Here is a 26,478-nt window from a genome sequence, read left to right as displayed (position 1 = left end):
AAAATTGTCTGTTGTAAAACGTTATATCGTAAGGTTGGACATCTGGCAACAACACAACCTTAAAATATTAGTGATTTTGTATCAGCATTATATATCTTTTTTCGTGCGAAAATGTCGAGTTTTGAGCCAAATGAGCGTCATTTGCGGGAGCTTTTGATTTACTTCTTTAATTTGAAGAAATCTGCAGCCGAGGCGCATCGATTGCTTGTAGAAGCATATGATGAGGCTGCCTTAAGTGAAAGAAGTTGCCGTGAGTGGTTTCACAAGTTTAAGAACGGTGAATTTGTCGAAGACAAAGAACGTAGCGGAAGGCCGAAAGTGTACGAAGACGCGGAATTGGAAACATTATTAGATGAAGATTCGTGCCAAACGCAAGAAGCACTTACACTTACATTAGGAGTGACTCAACCAGCAATTTAACATCGCTTAAAATCATTGGGAATGATTCAAAAACAAGGAAACTGGGTTCCATATGAACTGAAGTCGAGAAACGTTGAACGCCGATTTTTCACATGTGAAATGCTGCTTGCCAGGCATAAACGAAAGAGTTTTTTGCATCGTATAGTCACTGGTGATGAAAAATGGATCCACTACGATAACCCAAAGAAGAAGAAATCATGGGGACCACCTGGCCATGCTTCAACATCGACAGCCAAGTCAAACATTCATGGAAAAAAGCTCATGTTGTGTATTTGGTGGGATGAGCTTGGTGTCGTGTATTATGAGTTGCTCAAAAGGAATGAAACCATTACTGGGGCTCTCTACCGAACACAATTGATGAGATTGAGCCGAGTACTCAAGGAAAAACGTGCTACTACTACTCCAGACCCGACAAAGTTATTCTTCTGCATGATAATGCTCGTCCACATGTTACGGCGCCGGTCAAAACCTACCTGGAAACACTCAATTGGGAAGTTTTATCCCACCCGCCGTATTCACTAGACATTGCTCCTTCTGATTACTACCTGTTTCGATTGATGGCGCATGGCCTGTCTGAGCAACACTTCACATCATATGAAGATACAAAAAAATGGGTCGATATATGGATAGCTTCAAAAGATAAAGCATTCTTTCGACGCGGTATCCGTATGCTGCCAGAAAGATGGGAAAAAGTAGTGGCTAGCGGTGGACAATACTTCGAGTAAAACATTAAGTACCGTTCTTTCACAATAAATGCCCAATTTTTGATAAAAAAACGGCGGAAACTTATTTATTTGGTGTTTGGGTGCTTGTTGAAACGCCTTTTAGTTTCCGGTGTAGTCACTAGTTAGCGCTAACTGAAACTAAAATGGACGCAGTATTAAAGACTACAGAAGAAGGGAAAGAAGTGTCAGTTGACTTACATGTAACAGCAAATTTTTTTTATGTGTGTGTGGGTGTATATATATTGCTTTTGTAGTGCTATTGTATTATTTAGTAGACGAGCAAATTAATATAAATTTATATATGTATTCTCTGCACAGGATATTAAGGTGATAAAGAAATTAGAAGGTACCGTTAAAGTGAATTAGTAGATGGATTAATATTTACCCAGAAACCATGTAATGTTAACGGCCCGAAGTTGCTATTGAGAAAGCTAAAATTGGATTGATTCAGTTTTACATTTCACTACCAAAAACCAATGTAAGTGTCGTGATTAAAACATGAATTAATACTATAGATCTAGATATAAGTAAAGTGCGAAGAATATAAATCAAATCGAATCAGGTAAGATTTGACTTGATCTAGTATTGAATCTCTGTTAGTCGAATCTGAGCTACATATGAAAATTTTGAATCTATGCTGAATAATCAATTTTTTTTGTTACTTCTAGGTGAATTATAGCGTTATTGTGTCCGACTATGCAGCGATACATCGTGTTTTGAAGGAAGAACGTGCTTACATATTGAATATTGTAAAACAAATTAAGAAATCACAATCGACAGCACTGAACTGATCTAAATTGAACCAAATAAAACACACATACAAAAAAAAGAATAATTTTCAGAATAAGACCTATCACGCGTATAACATCAATATTTTAATGTAATGAAAAAGAGTTAATCTTCTATAAAAAAACAAATAATTTTGCACTTTTACATAGCGGAAAATTTTATGACTAACTTATTGATTAAGTTTCTACAAAATAAATTTTAAAATTAATAAAAGCATAATCTTAATAAAGATATTTACAATTTGTGATTTTGATTTTTGATCTTTACAGATGGATTGGGCAACGATTAATCAATTAATGGAAATGACAAGTAGTTTGAGTAGTAATGAGTCAAGCTATTATATTGAATAGTAATGAGTCACTATTATATTGAACAGCAATGATAATACTGAAACGTCAAGTATTGAAGAGGAAAATTATATTAAAGAGGAAAATGAAGTTGCATTATTGTTTCCTAATGTGATATTTAATGAATAATAGAAGACATCGTATTGAAAATTATTTACAACTTATTGATTCGTGAACAGACTTAGAATTTAAAGAACATTTACGGTTAACTCGATATACCGCATCAATTTTAATCGAGGAATTAACATTATCAGGATATATTCCATCATATTCTTTTGGCGTAAGATCAATATCAGCAAAGCTCAGTTTTTTAATTTTTTTGTGGTACATTTCTAATACAGAACCACTGCGAACTATGTCTGACAGATTTAATCTCCTCTGTCTTTCGGGTTGTTCGGCGAGTTATAACTTGGCTTTTAACAAAAGTAGATGTGGTTATTAAATGGCCACAAGAACACGAAGTCATGATTACATGTGAAAAATTTAGTTTAAAACGAGGAATTCAAAATGTGCTAGGCGCAGTAGATAGCACACACATACAAATTATAAAACCTTCTAATGCATAGGATTATTGCAATAGGAAGAAATTTTTCTCTATCAATTTACAAGCTGTTGTAGATTCAGATATGCGTTTTATTAACATATATTGCGGTGAACCCGGTTCTCTTCACGACGCGCGGTGTATTTAGAAGATCACTTTTATATGAAACAGCTACCACAGATAAAGAAGTATTGTTTCCTGATCAGACATTTCTGTTAGATGATTCAGCATACCCATGTTTATTATGGCTCGTTCCACCCTTTCGAGATAACGGACATTTGACGCCTCAACAAACAGAATTCAATTTTATGCATTCGTCTACTCGTATAGTCGTCGAAAGAGCTTTTGGGCGATTGAAGGGACATTTTCGCCGTATTAAATTTTTTACGGAATATCGTGATATGAATTTTATCATTAATACTGTGGTAGCAACTTGCATACTACACAATTATTGCTTTGATAATGATGATTTGTATAATTTTCCCGAATTTGATGATAATAACATAAATATATGTAATAATGAAGTTAACATTTCCAATTGTGAAGTAGGAATGAATCGTAGGCTGCAGTTATTCAATGAAATATTTTCTAGGGAATAATTGCAGGATATGTTGATAAAAAGGTATTGATTAAAAAACAATAAAAAATATTATATATTTATTATTAAATATATATTTTATATATTTTAAATATTAGTACGTACTAAGTAATGTAAAATAAAATATTGCAAAATATTAATAAAAACAAATATTTACTTTTAATTGTGCTTAATATTTTTTTTACTTATATCTATTTATTAAAATTTTTAAAAACGAAAAATTCTTAAGATCTTAGCTTTAACTACAAACAAATGTTTCAATCTCCTTTCTTTCGGATTCTTTGACAAATCATAGCTTGGCTTTTAACAAAAGTAGATGTGGTCATTAAATCGCCACAAGAACACGAAGTTATGATTACATGCGAAAAATTTATTATAGTATAAAATGAGGAATTATAAATAAAATTCTTTATAATACTTTAGTAATCACTTGTTTCAAATTAATATTTTAGAAATAAAGGAGATTTTTAGAATAATACTGATTAGATTAATACTGAGAATCAATGGTTAGCATATTAAAATATTAATATATTATTTGCGCAAAAATATCAAGTAAGAACAGTTATTCAAAATCAGAAGTTTCAGCTTTAAGTAATTTCTTCAAAAGTTTACATTTTTCTTTTTCTATTACTATTTTTTCTGCGTGTCTATTTTCTTTTCTCTTTAATCTTGCTATGAAATATTCTTTTTGCTGTTCAATTTCTTTTTCTTTTAAAGTAAGATGTTTCTATTTAATTTTATCATTTCTTTCTTTTGCTCCAAAGTTTCTGCATATTTTACATTGGCTATCTTATCATGCTCATCTTTTGTCTTTAAGTATGTTAACCATTGATTCTCCAGTGCAACTTTTGCTGTTGCTAAATTAGATCCACTTCCATGCAATGGACGTTTTCTATTAGTTATTGTACTTAATGTAGAATCAGATTCGGAAATTGTTGGTGAATTCTCACTAAATTCTGAAATGTCACAATTATTTGAAGGAATCAATGTAGACTAAATAAACTTCTTTTTCTGATGAAGTTGAAGGCTTTGAAGTTGAAGACTTTGACGTCAAATGTTTAAATTTAGATGACACAATATGTTTCGCAGCAGCTTTTTTTTGTTGACCAAATATTTCTTCCAATTGATCAAACCATTCGAAAGTCATTAAATCTCTTCCTGATTTAGAATTATTGTCAACACATTCTTTGTACTTCTTGGTTAATGCATTGATTTTCCACCGTACCTGATCCGTAGGCATATAAAGTTAAAATTATACATATATAAATAAAATATGTATTCTTTAGTGTATAAATAAAATATAAAATAATACATAAAATTTCTCATATTTTTACCTGAATGCCAAAATCTGTTTGCAAATCTGCTGCAATACTTTCCCATATTTTGCTACGTTTTTTCGGATGATCCAACATTTCTACTTTAGCCTCATAAAGACTGAGGAGAGCCAAAGTGGCATTTCTATCCCAGATAGCAGCTATAAAAAGCACAATTTATATTGAATAAAAAATTAAAAGGTTTTACTTTTAAAAGATTTATATACTTACGTTGTTTATTCTCTGTTTGAGTAAATAAATTATTATCGTTGTCGATAAATACATTTTTCCATTGAAGCAAGGATGGTGTGGAGCGTCATCAAGTGATGCTATTATATTAGAGCTGTGAATGCACTTCATTTTTATTTTGAAAATATATCACAGACTGCAATATATCAAAACAGTCAGTCGAGTTAAATTGTTTCTCAACCCGTTTCTCAACCAGATTGCAGATACGACGATACTTCGAAGGTTAGATCTAATTATTCAAAGGTTAAATGTAATTAATCAAACGTTAAATGTAAAAAATAAAGTAGCCGATTATGATGCAATCGACAAATTAAAAAAGACTTACGGTAACGCGTTTACACGTTGATTGCGTTTGATGTTTCAAACGGGCTCTCAGAGATACCTCAAAACAGAAACAGACTAAAACAGACTCTTTTTCACTATTCAGTGCTCACATACCTAAAAATTTTAAGATTGGCAGCCATGATACAGACACGCTACGACTCTGCTTCTAGCTGTGTCGAGATGTGTCAGGTTGTGTCGCAATAGGAAAGCACTTGCAGCGACACTGTGTTACATTGTGTTGGTTGTGTCGCTTGCCGGAAAGCTCCCTTAGTAGACGATGTCCGTGTTATGCGATTTGTCAAGTATTCCAAAGCTAAATTAAAATATCAACACTTAATCACCAATAGCTTTGTCGAATGTAATAGGCTATTGAGATGGTGTCCTTCTCCTGATTGCAATAACGCCATTAAGGTACAGTACGTGGAAGCGAGACCGGTTACTTGCAAATGCGAACATATTTTTTGTTTCCACTGTGGAGAAAACTGGCATGATCCCGTGAAGTGTCATTTACTTCGTAAGTGGATCAAAGAGTGCGATGACGATTCCGAAACATCAAACTGGATCGCCGCTAACACGAAGGAGTGCCCTAAGTGTAACGTTACTATCGAAAAAGACGGCGGGTGTAACCATATGGTTTGCAAGAATCAGAATTGTAAGACTGAATTCTGTTGGGTATGTCTTGGACCTTGGAAACCTCACGGATCTAGCTGGTACAATTGCAACCGTTATGATGAGGAAGAAGCTAAAGTAGCCAGAGACGCGCAGAAAAAATCTAAATCAGCTTTACAGAGATATTTATTTTATTGTAATAGATATATGAATAATATGCAGTCGCTAAAGTTTGAAAGTACATTTATACGCCAGTGTAAAGGAAAAGATGGAAAAAATGCAGCAATATAATATGTTGTGGATCGAGGTACAATTTTTAAAAAAGGCAGTTGACATTTTGTGTTCCTGTAGACAGACTCTTATGTACACTTACGTTTTTGCTTATTATGTGAAAAAGAACAATCAGTCTTTGATTTTTGAAGATAACCAAAAGGATTTGGAGAGCGCTAGAGGAGTGCCTCTCTGAATATCTTGAAAGGGATATCACGAGCGAAAATCTGGCAGATATTAAACAAAAAGTTCAGGATAAATATAGATACTGCGATAGTCGGAGAAAGGTGCTTTTAGAACTTGTCCATGAAGGGTACGAGAAGGAATGGTGGGATTATAAGGAATAGAGGATGTTTGTTAGTTTTATTTCTTGGGGTGATCATAAATCCTCTTCTTTCCCACCTCTGCCCTAACTGTGATAAACCAAGAAAGAGTTAACAAGAGATAAAAATGGAGCATGTCACAAGTGATTATAAAACGTGTTTATGCACTTTATGCTCTGTGGCAACACGTATAATGTCGTTTATGAATTAATATTGAACTCAAATTATTAAAATTCAATTCCGATCAAGAAACAAGCTGATTCGACAATATTTTGATTTGCGCTTGCTGTGTCATTGTAGATTCTTGATCCTTGATAAAAATGCCCTATTGTTTTAGGATTTTAAGAAAAAGTTATATTCCTTAAAACAAGAGTTGTGTGTCATTCTTTGCTAAACATACCTGGCATGTTTGCGATGTAAAATAACTTGGCTAAAAATTTGTTGTTTTATTTAGCATGTTTTATCTGACGTTACGCTGTCGAAAGCTTTCGAATCCTGAGAACTTATTTTCTTCCCCTTAATTTTAAGGATAACTGTTAAAAATAAGTGATGTACAATTTAAACAAATCGTCCTAAACTATTTAATTCTATTTTGGGTCTGAATACTAGTACGGATCCGATAGTCTAATACTCTTTTTTTTTGTCATTTTCTTTCATATTTAATATATAGTTTGTGCGCGCTCGATCGTAAATCGCCGCACTTTAATTTTCAAATAGAGGGACAAAGGAGGAAAGAGACAAGAAAACTAGGCGCCGGTACTCGTCTTGCACGAGACGATAAGGATCGTAACGATTACGGGGAGATTGAGATCGGTGAAATAATTGTTTGGAGAATTCACGGGAGTCAAACAGTTCAATATATTTATAGATTATCACAGATACACTGCATGATCACCAAAGTGATCGAAACTTCGAATACGATACAGTTCCGCGCCACGTGGTAATGGCGTGACCACAGGAATCTTGCCACCGTAGATTGCAATGGTGCGCGCCGAGAGATCTCGCCACCGGAGATCTTATGCACAAATTCTTACCACGCGTGCGAGCGCGAAGAGCGTGTTTCACAAAATCACGCTTGTTCGATTCTCGCCAAACGAAGAATCTTCAGAGCAACCGCGGTTCGAGCGCGTTCGCTGCCGCGCTGCTGCGTGATCACGATATCGACGCGTGACACTCGTCGCCGACGGCGAACGCGAGCCAGTTCGGAGCACGCGAGTTTGCTCCGGCTTCTTCCTCACTCACGAAAACACGCTGTTGATCGACTCGTTCACTTTGATATCACTCGCGTGAGTCCAGCGTTGCGACCGCGATCTTAGAGTAGTGGCGAATCTCGGCAAACTTACACACGGCTAGAATGCGTGTTGCTGCTCCGAAAACTCGAGGAAGAAGAAGGAAGAAGAAGCCGGAAACGAACGACTCGCGTCGCCGTATCCGCGCAGAAAACGGGAATCGTGAGCGCTCCCCTCCTGGATATCTTCAGCGCTACGGTGATATATTGAATAACTTAGTGATTTCGCGATAAGATAATCTCGGGGAGGTGGCGCCATCTCGCGATCTAAGTAAAGCGCGTAAAGAACACGACTGTACGTCGCGGTTTCATTTTCCATCTCGAAACATAGTTCTATAGCTATTTTTCATACATTTAAAGAATTCGTTTGTTGCATTTTTAAAAATGTATTTTTTATTATTTACTGTATGAATTTATTCTTGTTTAATCTAGATAATAATGTTTATTTTTTATTATAATAAATATTTCATTTTGTTAAATATCTCTTTAGTCTTTTGTGCAATCTTCATTTTATTATGTTTAATATAATACATATAATATTTATGTTATTTAATAAAACTGCAACAAAAATGTATTGTGTGCTGCAACTTTTCTTTCGTTGACCGTACACCCTGTAAATTTAATCTAACTGTAATTGGTAAAGTATACCTGATGGTTAGTTAACGTTATTTGTCGATATTTTGACGTCAAAAATGACGATAAACAACGTCAATTTGTTACTTAGAATATTTGATTTTGGCGTCGAATTAATGTCAATTTCATTATTATTTTTTGGGTAGTGATCATGTAACTTTCTTTAGAGCGGAAAGGTAAAAAGTGAACAATTTTGCCATTAACTTCAATGGCGAAAGATTTTACCTTTCCTCTCTAGGAAAAGTTACATGATCGATACCTGGCGGGTACAATAAAACATTTTGTTGAATTGTCATCGATTCGACGTCAATACGATATCGATGATTGATGTCGAATTGACATCGATTCGATGTTGATGATCGAAACTGTGACCACTTGAATATCGAAATCGATGTGAGGATCGATATTACATTTCGATATCAAATCGACATCAAATTGATGTCGATTTGATATACCATTTCTCACTGGGGTGGGGTTGGTTTTGTCGGGTTTTTTGCCCGATCGAGTTGGCCTTGCCTGGTTAGTCCAAATGTGCTCTCCTGTTGTAGAGTGGGGCTTGTGAAGATTTCTCTTTTCCTCGTAGAACAAAAAAAAAGATAGATGTAAAGGTATTATATTGATAAATGAGAAATGAATACATATCGTACACAAATTACAATGTTATTGAAGTGATAATACTTTAGCGCATTTTATTAAGAAAATACATTGGGACAATCAGAATACAATCAAATTTTGTTCTAAATTCTGTTAAATAAGTATGATACAAAACTATGAGATATTGAAATAAATTTATAAAAACTATCTAGTATGTGCACCCAGCGTCATCGATTCTGTCGCTTGAAAAATTTTCCGAACCGAGAAGTGACCACCTTTCATCGCCGCTTTACAGTCCACGATTAATGTAACGTTCAGGGCTTACAGTCAATCTGACCGCTTATGATCGCATAAAGACGCATGAAGCTAAGTAAGCTATTACAAGGTGCGTGATCGGATCTCGCTCTCACTAAGACAGGACCCCTTTCCCTTTCAGAATTGGTAATTCTGTGCTTTCTTGTTGAGTTGTTATTCTATTTCTACATAGTGTATTTATATCCCATAGGAAGTACCTAACAATATTTGCCAAGCAATATTTACAAAGCAGGAAGTCCGCACGCCAGTATGCACGTACTAATTTTACCGGTGACTGTTGTCGTGCGACAACTGCACGGGAGTGCGTTTAGAATGAACGTCTGGACGACAACTTTTCACCTAGAAACGTTCAGATTCATTGGGCGTTTTATCCAAACGTAAGATATTATAGGTTGTCACCACCTATAATATATTATCTTGAGAGTATAAAACCAATTCTACTTTAAAGTATTTGGCTTCTAATTCATTTCATAATATAATTAATAAGTTAATAGCGTTTTATGTTATATAAGAATATTTTATTAAATTTTATTTAATCATAATTATATAGAATCTATTTTATTTAAATGTAAAATGTTTTTTAAATATTTAATAATAATAATTTTAAAAAGTTTTTGTAACATTACGTATACTACATGAAATAAATATATGGCTATGTAAATTTTTGATCAGTATTATTTTCTCTAAAATTAATATTAATTTTACCCAAACTTCTCTATTAAAATACGCCTAGATTGTTTTTACTATTTTATTATTAATTTGATTTTAATTATTTATATATATTATATGTGCAACGTACTTTTTCTATGCTTGTCAGGCGCAGGAGAGTACGTTCAATTAATTAAGGGACGGGAAACGGAGATGACTGAAACGGTGATCGTTAATTGGTCGTCAGGCGCGACTCTCCGCGCCACTCAAAAAAAAGAAAAAAAAATCGAAAAATGCGTTATCACGACAAAGCGGAATATCTCCGCCCGCGGCTCGCTCAGTATATGGCAGAGGGGCGCGGTTCTTAATAAGACGGGGAGGAAGTGGGAGAAAAACGCAATCACAACGCTAGAATAATTTCTGGCAATTGATAACAATATATTTCGTGGTAACAAGACGGACTTGACAATTATACGGAGTTTGTGAAGACAGATGATTAACAATCCCAAGTTAAATAGCAAGCAATTAATTAGAGGCACAGCCGATTGAGGGAAGCAGCAAATTAATAGTATCGGAGTTTTAAATTAACGGTGGTATAATTTCGGTGACCGGATGTACTAAGAAAAATGTGAGAAAACTGACGGAGACGGAATATGCTTCACGGCGATATGGAAAACGGGCAACATAATAACCTTTGCAACATCGACGTACTTGGCGCGTACCTCATTTATCTCGCAACGAACAACTTACACTATTACGCAATTTTCACACGACACAAGGCTCTTTGCAGCAAAGCTCGATTTATTGTCGACATGATTGACAATTAATTTTGCGGCATTTTGGTAGTCGGTATTCGTCGTGGTAATTTCGCATAACGACGACTCTCGCGGAGACCGATTGGCTCGAGTCTTGCAGAGATCGGACCGTGCAAATCCTACGCACCGAGCTACTTCTACGACTTTACACAATTGATCCGGAAATTCTTACAAAGAATGCGATACGACAAAGCTCATGAACACCCGCCGACGCGGTATAATAACTCTTACGGAAAAACAATTTGAAAAGTAGTATATGGTTAGCCATGGGGCGTCAAAACAAATGACGTCACTGGCGCCAGTCTTATCAGTGAAGTGGTGGGGGTAGGGTGACGCGCTAGCAGTAAAAGGGCCAAGTGGAGGGGAGGGCCTGACGAAATTTGGAGCGGGGCGTGGAGGACCTGACGATATCAGGACCGGGGGGAGGGGCGGGGAAGACCTGACGATATCAGGAGCGTTTTTATTGGGAAGTAAAGGGGATGGCTCCGGGAGGAATTAGAGTGTGCTTATTGGTTTCCCCCACGGCTGCCCCAGGAGCGGATTGGTTGAAAAACAGGTATTTTGGGAAAAATTTAGCAGCAAAGTGGGGAACGGGCAAAAGAGGCCTGAGAAGTCGAAAGGTCTTATCTGGAAATTACGATAGAAAGGACGGAAACGTCTTTTACGATATACATATGCTTTCAAAGGTATGGTACGTTTAGAAAAAGATAATTATCAAAAGGAAGCACTTTACGATTTTAGCGTTACTACGTACAGGAGATAGAGTCTTGGCATTAGGTAGGTCGAGTGAAAAAATAATTCGGTTTTAAAAGTTACAAAAGAGTATTTATTGAAACATTCAACTTTTTTTTCATACATCTACGAGTATATTCTTACATTTTTAAGTTACATGATTGAATGGGGTAGCATACAGATGGTTTCATCACGCATTTTCTTTTATTATAAAGAAAAAATTTGTGAAAACTATTATTATTGTTACATTAATCTTACAAACTATTTATTATTATTCTTACATTAATCATACGAAGATTTATACTTTTTAAAAAATGCATGATTAAATATGACGCTGTAAAAGAGTGCGTTTATATCATGAAATTGTACAAATTATGTGATTTGACAGAATTATATGGACGATTTCGTCGAAGCGCAGTAAAGTTATTTCTAAAAATATTATATTAAAGTACATATCAAGAAAAGTTAAATCCTTAATTTGAGTACGTACATCGCGTTCGATTTCACTATAGTTTCCTTTTAACGTTAGTTTTATAATATCGCGATCTACGTAACTTTTCGGAAGTTTCAATTCTATTTCTTTGATTAAATAGTGAGCGCACTCGTTGACGATATTGCTTAAAGTTGTTAAATGTTCTAAATAAGCATCCACGCACTTCATTACGTTCTCCAGACTCAGGAAGGTAGTTTTCTGCATCACGATTGCTACGGCATAGAGTTTCCGTTTCTTCATCGGTGGTGCTGAATCTTCGCCCTCCTCGTTGGTATTTTCCGCAGAATCTGATTTTTCTTTCTCCTTGTACGTCAACAATAGCGACTTTGACCCGTAGGATGAGGTAAAGATGACTGAGATATTTTTTATTACTACAGGTTCCGGTTTGAATTTGTTATTCGCGTTCAAGTAGTCGCTCATAACACCCATGTTTTCTTGAAATTGCAGCCACGATTCCGCATCAAAATATACTCCGTCAGCGTTGCTCCCGCTTAATTTCACTACAGGCTCAAAGATTCCCTTTTTAGTAGTTTGCAGTCCCACGAGTATCCTTTTCGTATGTGAATTGTTGAGTCCATACGTTGTTGTCAGTAACATGGGAAAGCGTTCGCTTCTCCTCTCGTCGTTATGCATCTCGCTGATATCGGGAATCCCTGTTCGCTTTGCAGAGTTATTACTAGCTTGCTGGTTAGCCATCTTCTTCTTTTTACTTTGTTCTATCGAACGGCGAAACTGATGAAAAGTAACAGGACTAACAGTAATAAAAACACAAGGTTACTCTCTAACGAAGTTAACACTTCGAACGAGGAGACTTGAATGATTTTCAGTACGTGGTATCGTTGACCACGTCGACTCTGTTTGCGACGTTGCAACAATATAGACACGAGTCTGCGCGCGCAGCTAAGAAATTAAAAACATTTTTAAATTTTTCTAAATTTTCGAGCAGAAATAATCTTACAGCGATATGATTTAAAATATCACGAGGATATGTCTAATACGACAAAGACGTGAGCGTGCGCACTTACGATAAGTTGTTCGGACATGTGACAACTTGCACTTACTGACTTTTTCCAGATAAATGACTTCCTTCACTTCCGTTATCAAAAATATCATCCTTTGCGGTGAGCGTGATTTTTTCTAGATAGGGAGTCAAAGATTAAACTTTTATCGAGCCTTTCGTTTTATCGACAGGAAAGAATGTCAAAAATATGTTTTTGTTAGAAGAATTTTTAAGGTTTGGCTTTTAGCCTGATTTTTTTCAAATGTCAACTTTTGACAAGAGTATGATTTTTTTCTAATCAAAGAATAGGAAACATTATCTACTATAAGATTAATCTACGAAACGAGGGTTTTGTCTAGCAACAAAACAGAACAGCAGATAGGACTAACTAGAAAAATCAGAATTCGGAAGAAGGCTGAGTTGTCGAGATAAATTCATTTTCTTTTTCCTCGCTTTTGAAATATTTGGAAGATGCAACGTATAAATGTTAAGTTTCACGAAAACTAAGCGTTAGTTCGGCTTTCGTACTCTCCAGTTATAAGTCGAGAGTTTTTCGTTGTACTACGACAAACGTTGTAAGTGCAATTTTTATTGCGAGTGAAAAAGTGAAAATAGTGAAAATGTTGCGCGACGATATTGTTAAATTTTTTATCGTGGCGTGTAATTTTAATAATAAAATAGTGAAGGGTAACTATTTTAAGAAGATAGCGCGTGACAATGACGCTTCGAACTACGCATTGTTCGACAAGTTCGCTAAGGAGTGCTTCAGCACATTGCTATGTGTTATGCACAGGCTGGGGCACTGTAATGGCAACGTGACGTTGGAAAATATAATTCGACGTCACGTTGAAACGCGACAACAGAATAAAGCGTTTTTTGAAAATGATGCGGGGGGTCATATAGCTGACTTCTTGCGTCAAAGAGAAGGTAAGTAAATTTGATGTAAATTTAAAACTGAGCGTATTAATGTAAGTGTTTTTAGATATTATTTAATTATATTTATTTTTACAGTTGTAAGACACGTAGCCAGGGTTGAGCCGCTACCGCCTCGTCGTGCGGCGCCTCTTGAGCGAAACTACGGGGCGAGACGACGACGCGCAGAAGAGGAGCTTCAAGGTGCCGTAGCAGCCCGTAAGTAACTCTACGTACAGTAAGCATGAGACACGCGTCGTCTCGTGGAGAAAATTAAATATTCACAGTTTTATCAAATATTAAATAAAGAAAATTTTCTAGGAAGACCACGAATTGAAATCGCGGACTTAGTTGCGGAGCCACCATCACCTCGATACACTCCCGTCGGTGAATCATCAGGTAAATTTAAAAATATCGTGTTATAAAGTTATTGTAATAATAGTAATAATAATAGCAATTGTTATTATATATTTAGATGACGACGACGATACTCGAGGTAATTTTGACAGAGTTCCAGCCTCAGCCGATGAGGCTATATTTACTCCAAGTAAGTTTTAAAAAATAGACTTGGAGAAACTAACATATAGTTATTTAACGTAATTAATAACAAAAAAATATTATTTTTAGTGCAAGCAAACGAGACCGAGGACGAAGAAGAAAGAGAGGAAAGAGCGACGCAGGAGGAGGAAGAGGAGGAAACCGAAGAAGAAGCATTAAGAGAAGATGAGGAGGGGGATACAGACGAAGATGAGGAAGAAGAGGAAGAGTAGGCAGAAGATCAAGATAAGATAATTTTAGATGATATACATTATGCCAATACCTTACCATGGAGGGCATAATTAATATCACTGGGCGGGGAAATATCGCGGGGTAACTTGGTGAGTTAGTTAGTATATTATATCTTTTGTCGGCGTTTTCGCGTATTAGTAAAAAAGAAAAGAAGAAATAAAACAGAATATAAGACAGCAATGATTAATAAAAATATTTCATCTTTCAGTTCAAACTGGCGCTGGACTTGCTGAAGCTGTAATTGGAAGAAACGCTAGTGGGGAAGAATTTCTCCACAATACTGCGGAGAATGTAGCCGACCAAAAACCTCAACAGCAGCAACATCGGTCGCAGCAACCACAGTCGCAACATTCTCAGCAACAGGAACAAGACCCACAATCGCAGCAGCAGCAGCAGTCGCAGCAACAACAACATCGGGTTGGTGATAGATTTAATTATATAGAGCTGCAGACGGAAAACGCGCGTAGATTTAGGAATTTTGCTATACTCGGGAGAGAGGCGAGTTTCGCGATACGTCCAGTGCCACAGGGTGCCGATACCGTGCGTTGGCTAGAAAACGCGTTCCGCGAAATCCATGCGTACGCGATAAGCTCAAGTGAACCGTCGGATTACGTAGGACTATCTTTCAATTCCGAAAGTTTGACTCTCGGATCGGCGGGATTGTCGTTTCGCCCGGCGCGCGACTTGACTTACAAGGACATATGGGAACTCGTAAGTTCGGTAGCGCAAAGCAACACGGAAACTTTTAACATCAGGGTTTTCAATGTCGCAGTACCGGTGGGACGTGGAAGGGTATCGAATCCATTGACGCGTGAGGATGTCGTCAAACGATCGATATTGAAAATAGTAAATGACGATAATTTATGCTTTCCTCGTTCACTTGTAGCCGTGCGAATCCACTGCGAATGTGGAAATCTTCGGACGGGGCCGCGTCATGAAATGTGGGAAGCCGTAAGATTCCGACGTTCCTCGCTACAACGCGATTTAGCGTTAAAATTAACGATGAACGCCGGTATCGTGATACCGGAGGAGGAGGGATGTGGGATTTACGAAATCCAGCAATTCCAACGGTATCTCGCCGCTGAAAATCTGGCAATAATGGTTTACGGTTTTAAAGATTTTGGACGCGGGGGGAACCTAATCTACGATAGGCGTACGATACTCGCCTCACTAGAACGCGAACCGAATCATTGCTTAAATATTATGTATTATGAGGGTAGACGCCATTATAATACCATTTTAAATTTAAAAGCCGCTGCGGGTTCGCAAGGTGGATATTGCGTAGCGTGTTACGTTGGTTATCGCCCCATCAGAGGGCATCGTTGCTCTAAAAGATGCCCACGCTGCTACGCTATACCCTCGTGTGAACATCACGACGCGGAGAAAGTCAGGTGTGATACGTGTAATCGTACGTTCTTCGGAAATTCATGTTTCGAGCGTCATCGTACCGAAAAATCTTATGAAGGAAAATCAACTGTTTGCCATTCGGTTAAAATTTGTAACAATTGTGGGCGATTTATAAAATCAAGCTCGCGGCACGAATGTAATAGCGCCTATTGTAGGATATGTCGTTCTCAGCAACCCTTGAATCATTTGTGTTTTATGCAACCTCTTCGACGCAGAGTCGAAGCTGAAGACCCTGGAGAGGGTACGAGTGCTGCGGCGATACGTGAAGAGGCGCAAAGAAACGCTAATGACCTCGAGGGTGAGAACGACAATGAAGTCAAGGGAGCTGTCGCATTCGTGTTTTACGATTTTGAAACGCGGCAGGACAAGACGTACGAAGGAACCGAGAACGTAAAATTAAACGTTCCGACTCTCTGCGTAGCACAGCAAATTTGCGCTGCTTGCGTGGCTATAGACGACATGACGGTGCGATGTCGCTGGTGCGGAACGCGCGAATTTGTATTTAATATCGACCCGGTAAAGCAGTTTATAGAGTTCGTGACACGGCCGACAAAACATTTTAAAAGTATTATTTGTATCGCTCACAACGCAAAGGCGTTCGACGCGCAATTTATTTTAAAATATCTAGTCGAAAAATCGTTAATAACGGAAAAGCCACGGATAATTCTGAACGGGACGAAGATTATCGTGATGACGATCGGGCATACAAAATTCATCGACAGCGTTAATTATATGCCGATGCGATTATCCGATCTACCTAAAGCTTTCGGGCTAAGGGATACGACAGATAAAGGCATTTTTCCGCATTTATTTAACACTGTGGAGAATCAATCGTATGTCGGTCCATTACCCGAGGCTCGATTTTATTCTCCCGATCAAATGAAACCTGATGAACGCGAGCGATTTCTTGCATGGCATACGGAAATGACAAATAAAAATGTCATCTTCGACTTCCAGCGCGAGATCGTACGTTATTGTCGAAATGACGTAGATATTTTACGACGTGCTTGTGTAGCTTTCCAAAAAATATTTTTAGAGCGCGGCGGTGTGTGTCCTTTCGAAGAATGCACGACTATCGCTTCCACGTGTATGAAAGTTTTTCGAAAAAACTTTCTTCGCGAGAGGGAAATAGGAATCATCCCGCCGGGCGGATACAGAAACGTCGATAGACAATCGCGCAAAGCTTTACAATGGTTAGTGTGGAAGGAGCGTGAGCTCGGTCATCCTATAAACCATGTCGGGCGAGGTCGCGAGCGTTTAATCGGCGGTAGCCACGTAGACGGATATTACGAGACAAAATTGGGGACTGAAACTCAGCGTTTCGTTCTCCAATTTCACGGGTGCTTTTGGCACGGTTGCCTTACTTGCTTCCAAGTGAATCGTGACAGTAAGCTTTCAACTGCTAACCGCGACGATACGATAGAAACGCGTTACGAACGAACTATCGCAACGACATGGCGTCTTCGCCGGCAAGGATATCAGGTGATTGAAAAATGGGAGTGCGCTTTCGATCGAGAGATGAGGGCAAATAACGAGATGCGTAATTTTCTCGAACATCACCCTATACTCAAATCTGCGCCTCTCGATCCGCGTGACGCGTTTTTTGGTGGCCGCACGGAAAATATCGTAACTCGACTCGAAGTAGCGGGGTACACGGAGAAAATACGTTACGTGGACGTGTGTTCTCTGTATCCTTATGTATTAAAAACGGGCGTTTTTCCGATCGGCCACCCTGAAATCTATATCGGAGCGGAATGCTCGTCGTTAATCGGCGACGGACCAGGGTATAATTTCGACCCGGTCGAAGGTCTTGTACGTTGTCGAGTACTCCCACCGCGCAATCTCTTTCACCCGGTACTCCCGTATCGTGTGCGCGGAAAATTGCTGTTTGCGTTGTGCCGGAGTTGCTGCGAAATGTTCTCGCAGTCCGCGTGCACTCACGAACATCCTGACGAACGTGAATTCGAGGGTACTTGGGTATCATGCGAATTACGTAAAGCCATCGAGAAAGGTTATCTTGTGAAGCAAGTAAATGAAATTTTTCAATACAAAGTTGCTCGCTACGATCGCGATACGCGGCAGGGCGGATTGTTCACCGGATATATAAATTCCTTTTTGCAATTAAAGCAGGAAGCTAGTGGATGGCCGAGCGAATGTGTAGATGACGAGAGTAAAGCACGATACCTTCGTGAATATGAGGAAATCGAAGGTATTACACTCGATAGAAACAACATCTCACGTAATCCTGGCTTGCGCTCGGTCGCGAAGCTCTGTTTAAATTCCTTCTGGGGAAAATTCGGCCAACGATCGAATCTTCCTAATACCGAGATCGTAGAATCGCCTCAGCGTTTCGCAACTTTGCTCACTAGCCCTGAGCACGAAATAACTGACATATTACCAGTCAACGACGAGGTATTGTATGTCTCGTGGCGACTGCGAGAAGAGGCAATCGTAGCTTCTCCGATTATCAACGTTGTGATCGCGGCATACACGACGGCACAAGCTAGGTTAAAATTGTATGATTATTTAGAAAAGTTAAATGGGCGCGTATTATATTGCGATAACGATTCTGTTATACAGGGTGATTCAAAATAACCTATTGGTCCCAAAGCTGGCATATTCGTAATCGAATTCTGAGACGATTTTTCCTTTTGCAAAAATTTGTCCGGAGCTTAGTTTTCAAGTTACAATAAGAATTAGTTAGCGTATGACGGGTCAGATACAAGTGGTAGACAGGGGCGGCGCGACTCACTGTTACACGCGGGTGTTTCCGTGGGGCACCTCCTGTGCTCAAATGACTGACAAAAGTACATGGACAGCACATTTCTATTTAAACTTTTTTTCTCTCTCTTTCTCTCTCTCTTTCTCTCTCTCTTTCTCTCTCTCTTTCTCTCTCTCTGTCACTTTAATTATGCTACATTTAACTTGTCAAATTTCGATCTGTCATCCGGCCGTTAAATATCGGGATGACCGTAAAATCTTCAAGTAAGTTTACATTATTATAATAAATGTACGCCCGAGAATAATAAAATTTAATGCAAATTAGATTACTTAAATGTGCACTTGCAAGTTAAAAGTAGCACTTTTAAAACGCACAAAAAGGAAAGGAGAGAGAGAGAGAGAGACGGGGAAAAAGGGGGCTTTAAACAAGTTTAAGCACGTTCACTCACGCACACTGCGATCAGCTTATTGTTTCCACGATGCGCCAGTTCAATTTAAATTTGTCCTTTATCCATATCTATCCCTCGAAGTTGTTTCATATTTTGCCACATTTACACTATTTACTCTGCACTTGATCGATAAACGCGGAACTACGCGACCGATCGATCAACTTCATTAATTACTCTAATCACTACAATCATTCGATGCGTTAAAATTACTCGAAGAAACACGTGTTTACGTTACGACCACACAATACGTATTCACTCGACGATATGAAGCAGTCGACTGGATGTTATTGGTTATGTTGTTATAAGAGTGTCGAACGATTGGTTAAAGCCATAAGTCAAAACGTGGCAATTTAAAATGAAAGTATTGGTTAATACAATTTACATCAATACAATTTATTAGAAAAATGTTGCAAATGCATGTGTATCAATATTTGTTAAAAATTGTATGATAGTGACTTTATCAAGATAATTATTATTCATTCTAAATATTCAAGAAATAATTTTATCAAAATCAATTTTTTCTAAACATTTTTTTTTTATTTCTTATTTTTGAATATTTGCGAAAACTGTGAAAATATTCCTCAAAATAAAATATTTGGTTGCCCTGAAAAGGGCAGATTATCCGTTGCTGCAAGGAGATTTCAAGAATTATATACTTGAAGTTTTTTTTATAATAAATATTCTAAATAATTATCTTGATAAAGTGACTTACAATTTTTAACAAGTAATAATAAACATGCATTTTTCTAATAAATTGTATCGATGTAAATCGTATTAATCAATATTTTCATTTTGAATTACCGCGTTTTGACTTATGGCTTTAACCAATCATTCGACACTCTTATAACGACATAATCAATAACATTCAGTCGACTGCTTCATATCATCGAGTGAACACGTGTTGTGTGATTGTAATGTAAATATGTGTTTCTTCGAGTAATTTTAACGCATCAAATGATTGTAGTGTTTACAGTAGTGATTAATAGTAATTAATAAAGTCGATCGATCGGTTCGTCGCGTAGTTCCGCGTTTATCAATCAAATGCAGAGTAAATAGTGTAAATGTGGTGAACTATGAAACAACTTCGAGGGATAGATCTGGATAAAGGACAAATTTAAATTGAACTGTCGCATCGTGGAAACAATAAGCTGATCGCCGTGTGCGTAAGTAAACGTGCTTAAACTTGTTCAAAGCCCACCCCCCCGTCACTGTCTCTCTCTCTCTCTCTCTCTCTCTCTCTCTTTCTCTTCTTTCTATCCCTTTTTGTGCGTTTTAAAAGTGCTATTTTTAACTTGCAAGTGCACATTTAAGTAATCTAATTTGCATTAATTTTTATTACGCCCATCGCGGGCGTACATTTATTATAATAATGTAAACTTACTTGAAGATTACACGGTTATCCCGATATTTGACGGCCGGATGACAGATCGAAATTTGACAAGTTAAATGTAGCATAATTAAAGTGACAGAGAGAGAGAGAGAGAGAGAGAGAGAGAGAGAGAGAGAAAGTTTAAATAGGAATGTGCTGTCCATGTACTTTTGTCAGTCATTTGAGCACAGGAGGTGCCCCACGGAAACACCCACGTGTAACAGTGAGTCGCGCCGCCCCTGTCTACCACTTGTACCTGACCCGTCATACGCTAATTCTTATTGTAACTTGAAAACTAAGCTCCGGACAAATTTTTGCAAAAGGAAAAATCGTCTCAGAATTCGATTACGAATATGCCAGCTTAGGGACCAATAGGTTATTTTGAATCACCCTGTATATTTGAGTAGTGGTGATCCAAACGAGTACGAACCACGTACTGGGAATTTTCTGGGCGACATGACGGACGAACTCGAGAGCTACGGCAACGGTAGCTACATCGAGTCGTTTGTGTCGGGAGGCCCAAAATTTTATGCGTATGTGGTTATCCGCGTACAGCGGATGGAATCACTCGTGAAACTTGTAAAGTGAAAGGAATAACTTTAAATTATAATAATTCTAGATTTGTAAATTTCCATAGTATAAGAAATTTAATATTAGAAAGAGAAAGGCAAGAGGAAGGAGAAGATGAAGAAAACCGTGGATGAGAACCCGTGATAAATCTGCGCTTTAATGCAATTCGTCGCAATGCTTTTCACGAAATTGTAACAAGAGAAGAGAGGAAAACATGTTCGGCGGTATTGGTAAAGCGCAGATTTATTAATAATCGTTATTCGCTTCCATACGGTTTTGTCGAATAATCATCTTTTCTTACTCGAGCTTTGTTCTCGCTTAAATTTAAGTTTCGAGTCGTCAATTTTTCCGTCCGCAGCGTATAAGTATCATTGTAAAAATTCTATAAAAACGTATTAATCATAAGTCATTCATTAGTTTTAGCATTGTAAAATATAAAATGTAAATATTTTTACAATATAAAATTAGGACAAAAACGTGCTAAAATAAAAAAACATTTTAATTAATTTTTCATAAAAAATTTTATTATACATTTCCAATCCGAATCCTGTTTTGTTTCCCGTGTACTTTTTCCCTTGTTTCTTTTTCGTGAATTATTTTCCCCCTCCCCAGCGGCATCGTCTATCAGCTCATTAAAACGATGTCGACCTAAGCGCTAAGTGAGTGGGATAAGCCTGTATGTATCCCGCGCCGCGACACGGATCAGCTCGTTGTTGGCCGCGGTTGGCTAACGTACCAGCGGGGGTACGCTCACGCGAGCGCGCGAACGCCGCGCCGCCGCCGCCGCCGCCGCCAGCCGCGTTGATGCGCTTATCTCTGCCTTCGAAATTTTAACTCCGCGAATTATTAATATCGATATTGTCGACGATTAGTATTATTATCAGCATCGACCGCCATTTTTCCTTTTTTGTTTTTGAAGCAGCGCACCGGAATCGAGTCAATCATTTCGCAAAATGGATGTGCGTTGGAAACATCCCTGGACGTCGATTATATGCGATCCCACCGGGTGTGGGAAAACGATCTTTTTAAAGTCTTTTATCAAATACCTATCAAGCATGTCCGACGTGAGTTTCGGGAAAGTTTTATTTTATTACGCTGAGTGGCAAGAAGCTTATCGACAATTAAAATACGACGTGAGTGTAAGCGAGGCAGAAGAGTCAGCACGGGGATACGACGTTAAAGTGGCGACGACAACAATGACGAAGAAAAATATAATCGAATTTCGCGAGGGATTACCTCGCCCGGAAGATTATTCGAACGATCCGTTTACCCCGAAACTCGTGATAATCGATGACCTTATGAGAGAATCGTCGTCAAGCGACGCGATCGTGGATCTTTTTACCAAAGGAAGTCATCATAAGAATCTCAGTGTCATTCTTATCTCGCAGAATCTTTTCCATCAGGGACGCGGACAACGCGACATATCTCTCAACGCGAATTACATCATGGTTTTCAAAAATCCTCGCGATCGCGCTCAAATTCGCCATTTAGCGCGACAAGTCTATCCCGATGATCCGAAATTTCTAGAAGAGGCTTATTACGACGCTACTTCGAGACCTCACGGATACTTGTTGTTCGATCTGAAGCAATCGACTTCGGACGAATATCGATTTCGTACGTGCGTCTTTCCCGATGATACTAGACATTACGTTTACGTACCGCGTAGATCGTTTTCCATTGCATAAAAATCGCGTAACGCGGCTCGTGGAGGCCAGTCGCGCTGTTCTCTCACGCGACGAAGGAGGACAACATGAGTTTGGACAGCGTGACGAAAATCGCCAGACGTTCAATCGGAAAGAGAAACGCTTGTCTTCTCGAGGCGCTGTGTCATCTGAACAATAAGCAGCGAATGATCTTTCTTCGAATCGCGGACGATAAATTTATTCATTGTATTTGCGAGTGCGTTTTTAATACACTTAAAGGAAACGTCCCGCTCAAACGACGTGAAAAAGATCGACTGAGTAAATACAAATCGACACTGCGACGTATTGCGACAAAACGCGGAAATTGGAAGGATAAGAGACAACTTTTGGTGCAACGAGGCGGATTTTTACCGTATATCATAGGACCCATATTGTCGGCTTTATTAACTCGAATCATCGGAGGCACGGAATCATAAGAATAAATCGCAATGGAAAGGGCAAAAAAGATGGTTTTAATTTCTACAGAAAATCTTGAGAGAATGCAGCAACAGCAGCAACAACAGAATAAATTGATTGCTGTAGAGCTGAAGGAAAATATCACGACGGAGAACGGTGAAAACGATAATAATAATAATAATTCCGTACAAACTCCTGGTACCCTTCTGACACGACTCGATGCGGAAATGAGTCGTATTCTTAATTCACCTTACCCGCGTAACGAGGATGAGAGATGGAAAATGTACAGAGAGGTACTTTGGCGGTATCTTTACTATATCCGAGAAGCGCGAAAATCAAATGCAACCAACGTAACCGAAATTGTCGACAACGAAACACCACTCCTGGAGGAGATCAGCAACAATAGCGACGGCGAATCGACGCTCGTTTCTCACGATATCCCCCGAAAATCGCAAATTTCTGCTAATCGTTCTCATTTATCCGATATCGACAATACCGTGATAAAAAGAGAACATAGCCTTCGATTGCTGAAAAGCGCCGGAAAAATAGTAGAAACTGTCCCGAAATCGTATCGCGCTCAAGCTCGCTTACTGATGAAACATTTGCTCGATAAAGCGGTGCCTGACAGAATTAATTGGAACGAGAATGGAGTCGTGACTATAGATGGCAGCATTGTAAAAGATTCGAATATCAGCGAGCTGATGAACGACATAATGCGAGAAAGAAAAACCGTAAAACCACCAGTAGGAAGAGTTCAGTTTGCTCGATTACTACGCAGCTTAAACACGCGTTCGACACTGGTAGGGAATAAGCGACTGTTAAATGGCACCCTCGCTTTTTTTTCCCCGATTAATGTGAAACATCGGCCTTCGTCAAGTTCCACGCCGATTGCAACGAAAACATATTCAACGAGATCGACAAAACGTCAATCGGAAAAACGCAAGAAGCAGGAACGAGAAGAAGAAAGAGCCCCTGATTACGCATTGTATCTGTCCCCTTACTTTCGTAAAGCCTATCCATCTATAACTTTTATGAAAAACGGGGATTCGCTTCCTGCGCGAAAAAGGCGTTTGCTAGATTGGAATACACTGAAGAAATAATCGATAATGTCGGAACTTGAAAAATTATACTACGATCCCGCGCATTACGCCGGCTTCTCAGCAGTGGAAAATCTGACACGTGCCGCTAAGCCGAATTTCACACGTAACAATGTCGCTCGCTGGCTGGAATCGCAAGATGCGTACTCGCTGCACCGTCCACTGCGCCGAAAGTTTCCTCGACTGCATTACAACGTAACGAATATCGACGATGTGTGGGAGGGCGATTTGATTGAGGTGCGAAATCTTAAAAGTTATAATGACGGATATTCTTATATTCTCATGATTATCGATGTACTCAGTAAATTCGTTTGGGTGGAACCATTACGTGACAAAACGAGCATATGCGTGACAAAAGCTTTTCAGCGTGTACTCGCGAGAAGCAAAGGACGAATACCTATATACTTGCAAACTGACAAGGGTAAAGAATTTGTCGGGCGTGCGACGCAAAAGTTTTTGGAAGAAAACGATATTCGTTTTAGAGTAACGCGCAATTCCGACATCAAAGCAGCCGTCGTCGAACGCTTTAACAGAACGTTAAAGAAACGAATGTGGCGGTATTTTACGCATAAAAATACGCGTCGATGTTTTGCAGGATATTGTGCGTGCGTACAATCACACTCGTCATTCGGTCACCAAAATGCAACCAACGGTTGTAACGAGAGAAAATGCTCGTATCGCGCGTGAAAATATAACTCGACGGTGGAAAGACGTTAACAAAATTAAGAATGCTAAATACCATGCTGGCGATCTCGTCCGCGTCAGTAGAGCGAAAGGCACCTTCGAGAAAGAATACGAGGCGAATTGGACCGAGGAGATATTTCGAATTCATCGTGTTCTTGAATGGCGAAAACCTCGTGTGTACGAATTAAGCGATTTAATGGGGGAGGTCATAGACGGGATCTTTTACGAACAAGAATTAGCTCGAATCGAGAAAAACCTGCAGGAGGAAGAATATATTGTGGATCGCGTGATAAGGAGTAAAGGACGTGGTGCTAATAGGCAACTGCTAGTTAGCTGGCGCGGATATCCTAGCAAATTCGACTCTTGGATCCCAGCTTCGAGTTTATCGAATCTCCGAGATGACGGCAACGGACCAATTTCACATGATTCTTCCAAGCAATAGCAGTATGCAGTATTTTCCGGAAAATACTACTTCCTCCTTCATCACGGAGTTACCTCAAACTGTAGAATTGCATGGAGAATGGGAAGTTGCACTAAGCGAGATTCATTTTCCCTGTAATTTTTTTCACGTACGTCAGTTTCCCGAAAATGAGCTCAAATATTTCTTTTCCACAGAAGATATATACGAGATACGCAATGGATCATATCGTGGTGTTGCATCATAGAATAATACAGAATGGTATTTACGAGGCTATCGAGAATCTTATCCATGAGATTAATGAAGCGTGCCGAGATTCACATTTTGTTTTCGAAATACAAAAAGAGGGTGGTAAACTCGAAATAGGACTTAGCTGCGACATGGAAAAATGTCGTGTTAATCATTATATTAACTTTTCCGATAATCTTTTTCGAATATTAGGATGCGAAATGGAATTAGGCGTAAAAGATAATTTATACTTTCGTAAGATTATGATAAACGATTCCGGTGAATGCATGACTTTTCTCAAACTCGGATTTAAAATGGAAAACGGTAATCGAATTTATTATTATCAGAGTAAAGAGCCCTGTAGCCTGTGGCGTGGTATTCCAGACAAGCTGTTCGTTTATTGTGATATTTGTGAATCTTATATAACCGGTGATGTACAAACCCCGCTTCTCCGAATAGTCCCGGTCGAGTCACGCGAAAGTAATTACGCGTACGGAACGAATCAGGTGAAACATTTCTCTTTTCCATTTTATATTCCGTTGCGACAAACGCGTTTCCGCAGAATCGAAATAGATATAAGAGATCAGCTCGGAAAAAAAATACCATTTGAATCGGGAACCTTGACGGTGACATTGAACTTCAGACGTGCTCGATAATTTACATTAGAATACAGGTGAAATAAACGTAAGTCCGCGATAAACAAAAGAGA

General features: G+C 38.5%; 4 protein-coding genes and 1 pseudogene across 4 annotated transcripts; 4 read left to right on the top strand and 1 right to left on the bottom strand.

Moving 5' to 3' along the window:
- The first annotated feature begins 1,288 nt into the window (after nt 1-1,288).
- On the top strand, nt 1,289-3,421 carry LOC105204174 (annotated as a pseudogene).
- A 2,075-nt stretch (nt 3,422-5,496) lies between these two features.
- On the top strand, nt 5,497-6,682 carry LOC105203388 (E3 ubiquitin-protein ligase ariadne-1-like). The gene is given in 3 exon segments (XM_026137754.2): nt 5,497-6,155; nt 6,157-6,363; nt 6,365-6,682. Coding segments are annotated over 3 exon segments (936 nt in total). The 5' UTR covers nt 5,497-5,594; the 3' UTR covers nt 6,533-6,682.
- A 5,191-nt stretch (nt 6,683-11,873) lies between these two features.
- Nucleotides 11,874-13,387, bottom strand: LOC120358443. Its single transcript, XM_039452760.1, has 2 exons — nt 13,088-13,387; nt 11,874-12,926 (listed from the first exon to the last, which is right to left on the bottom strand). Exon 2 carries the CDS (start codon nt 12,720-12,722, stop codon nt 11,889-11,891), a length of 834 nt encoding a protein of 277 aa, XP_039308694.1. The 5' UTR covers nt 12,723-12,926; nt 13,088-13,387; the 3' UTR covers nt 11,874-11,888.
- Nucleotides 13,388-13,799: 412 nt separating this feature from the next.
- LOC113005780 lies at nt 13,800-14,511 on the top strand. Its single transcript, XM_026141662.2, has 4 exons — nt 13,800-13,953; nt 14,038-14,157; nt 14,260-14,337; nt 14,414-14,511. Exons 1-4 carry the CDS (start codon nt 13,812-13,814, stop codon nt 14,494-14,496), a joined length of 423 nt encoding a protein of 140 aa, XP_025997447.1. The 5' UTR covers nt 13,800-13,811; the 3' UTR covers nt 14,497-14,511.
- Nucleotides 14,512-24,448: 9,937 nt separating this feature from the next.
- On the top strand, nt 24,449-25,565 carry LOC105199763. Its single transcript, XM_039453174.1, has 2 exons — nt 24,449-24,922; nt 25,035-25,565. Exons 1-2 carry the CDS (start codon nt 24,449-24,451, stop codon nt 25,563-25,565), a joined length of 1,005 nt encoding a protein of 334 aa, XP_039309108.1.
- Nucleotides 25,566-26,478: the final 913 nt, after the last annotated feature.

This window comes from Solenopsis invicta, chromosome 8, assembly GCF_016802725.1.
Source record: "Solenopsis invicta isolate M01_SB chromosome 8, UNIL_Sinv_3.0, whole genome shotgun sequence".
In the NCBI taxonomy this organism is placed as follows: domain Eukaryota; kingdom Metazoa; phylum Arthropoda; class Insecta; order Hymenoptera; family Formicidae; genus Solenopsis; species Solenopsis invicta.
The sequence above is the reverse complement of the archived record's forward strand: the minus strand, read 5'-3'. Positions and strand labels throughout refer to the sequence as shown.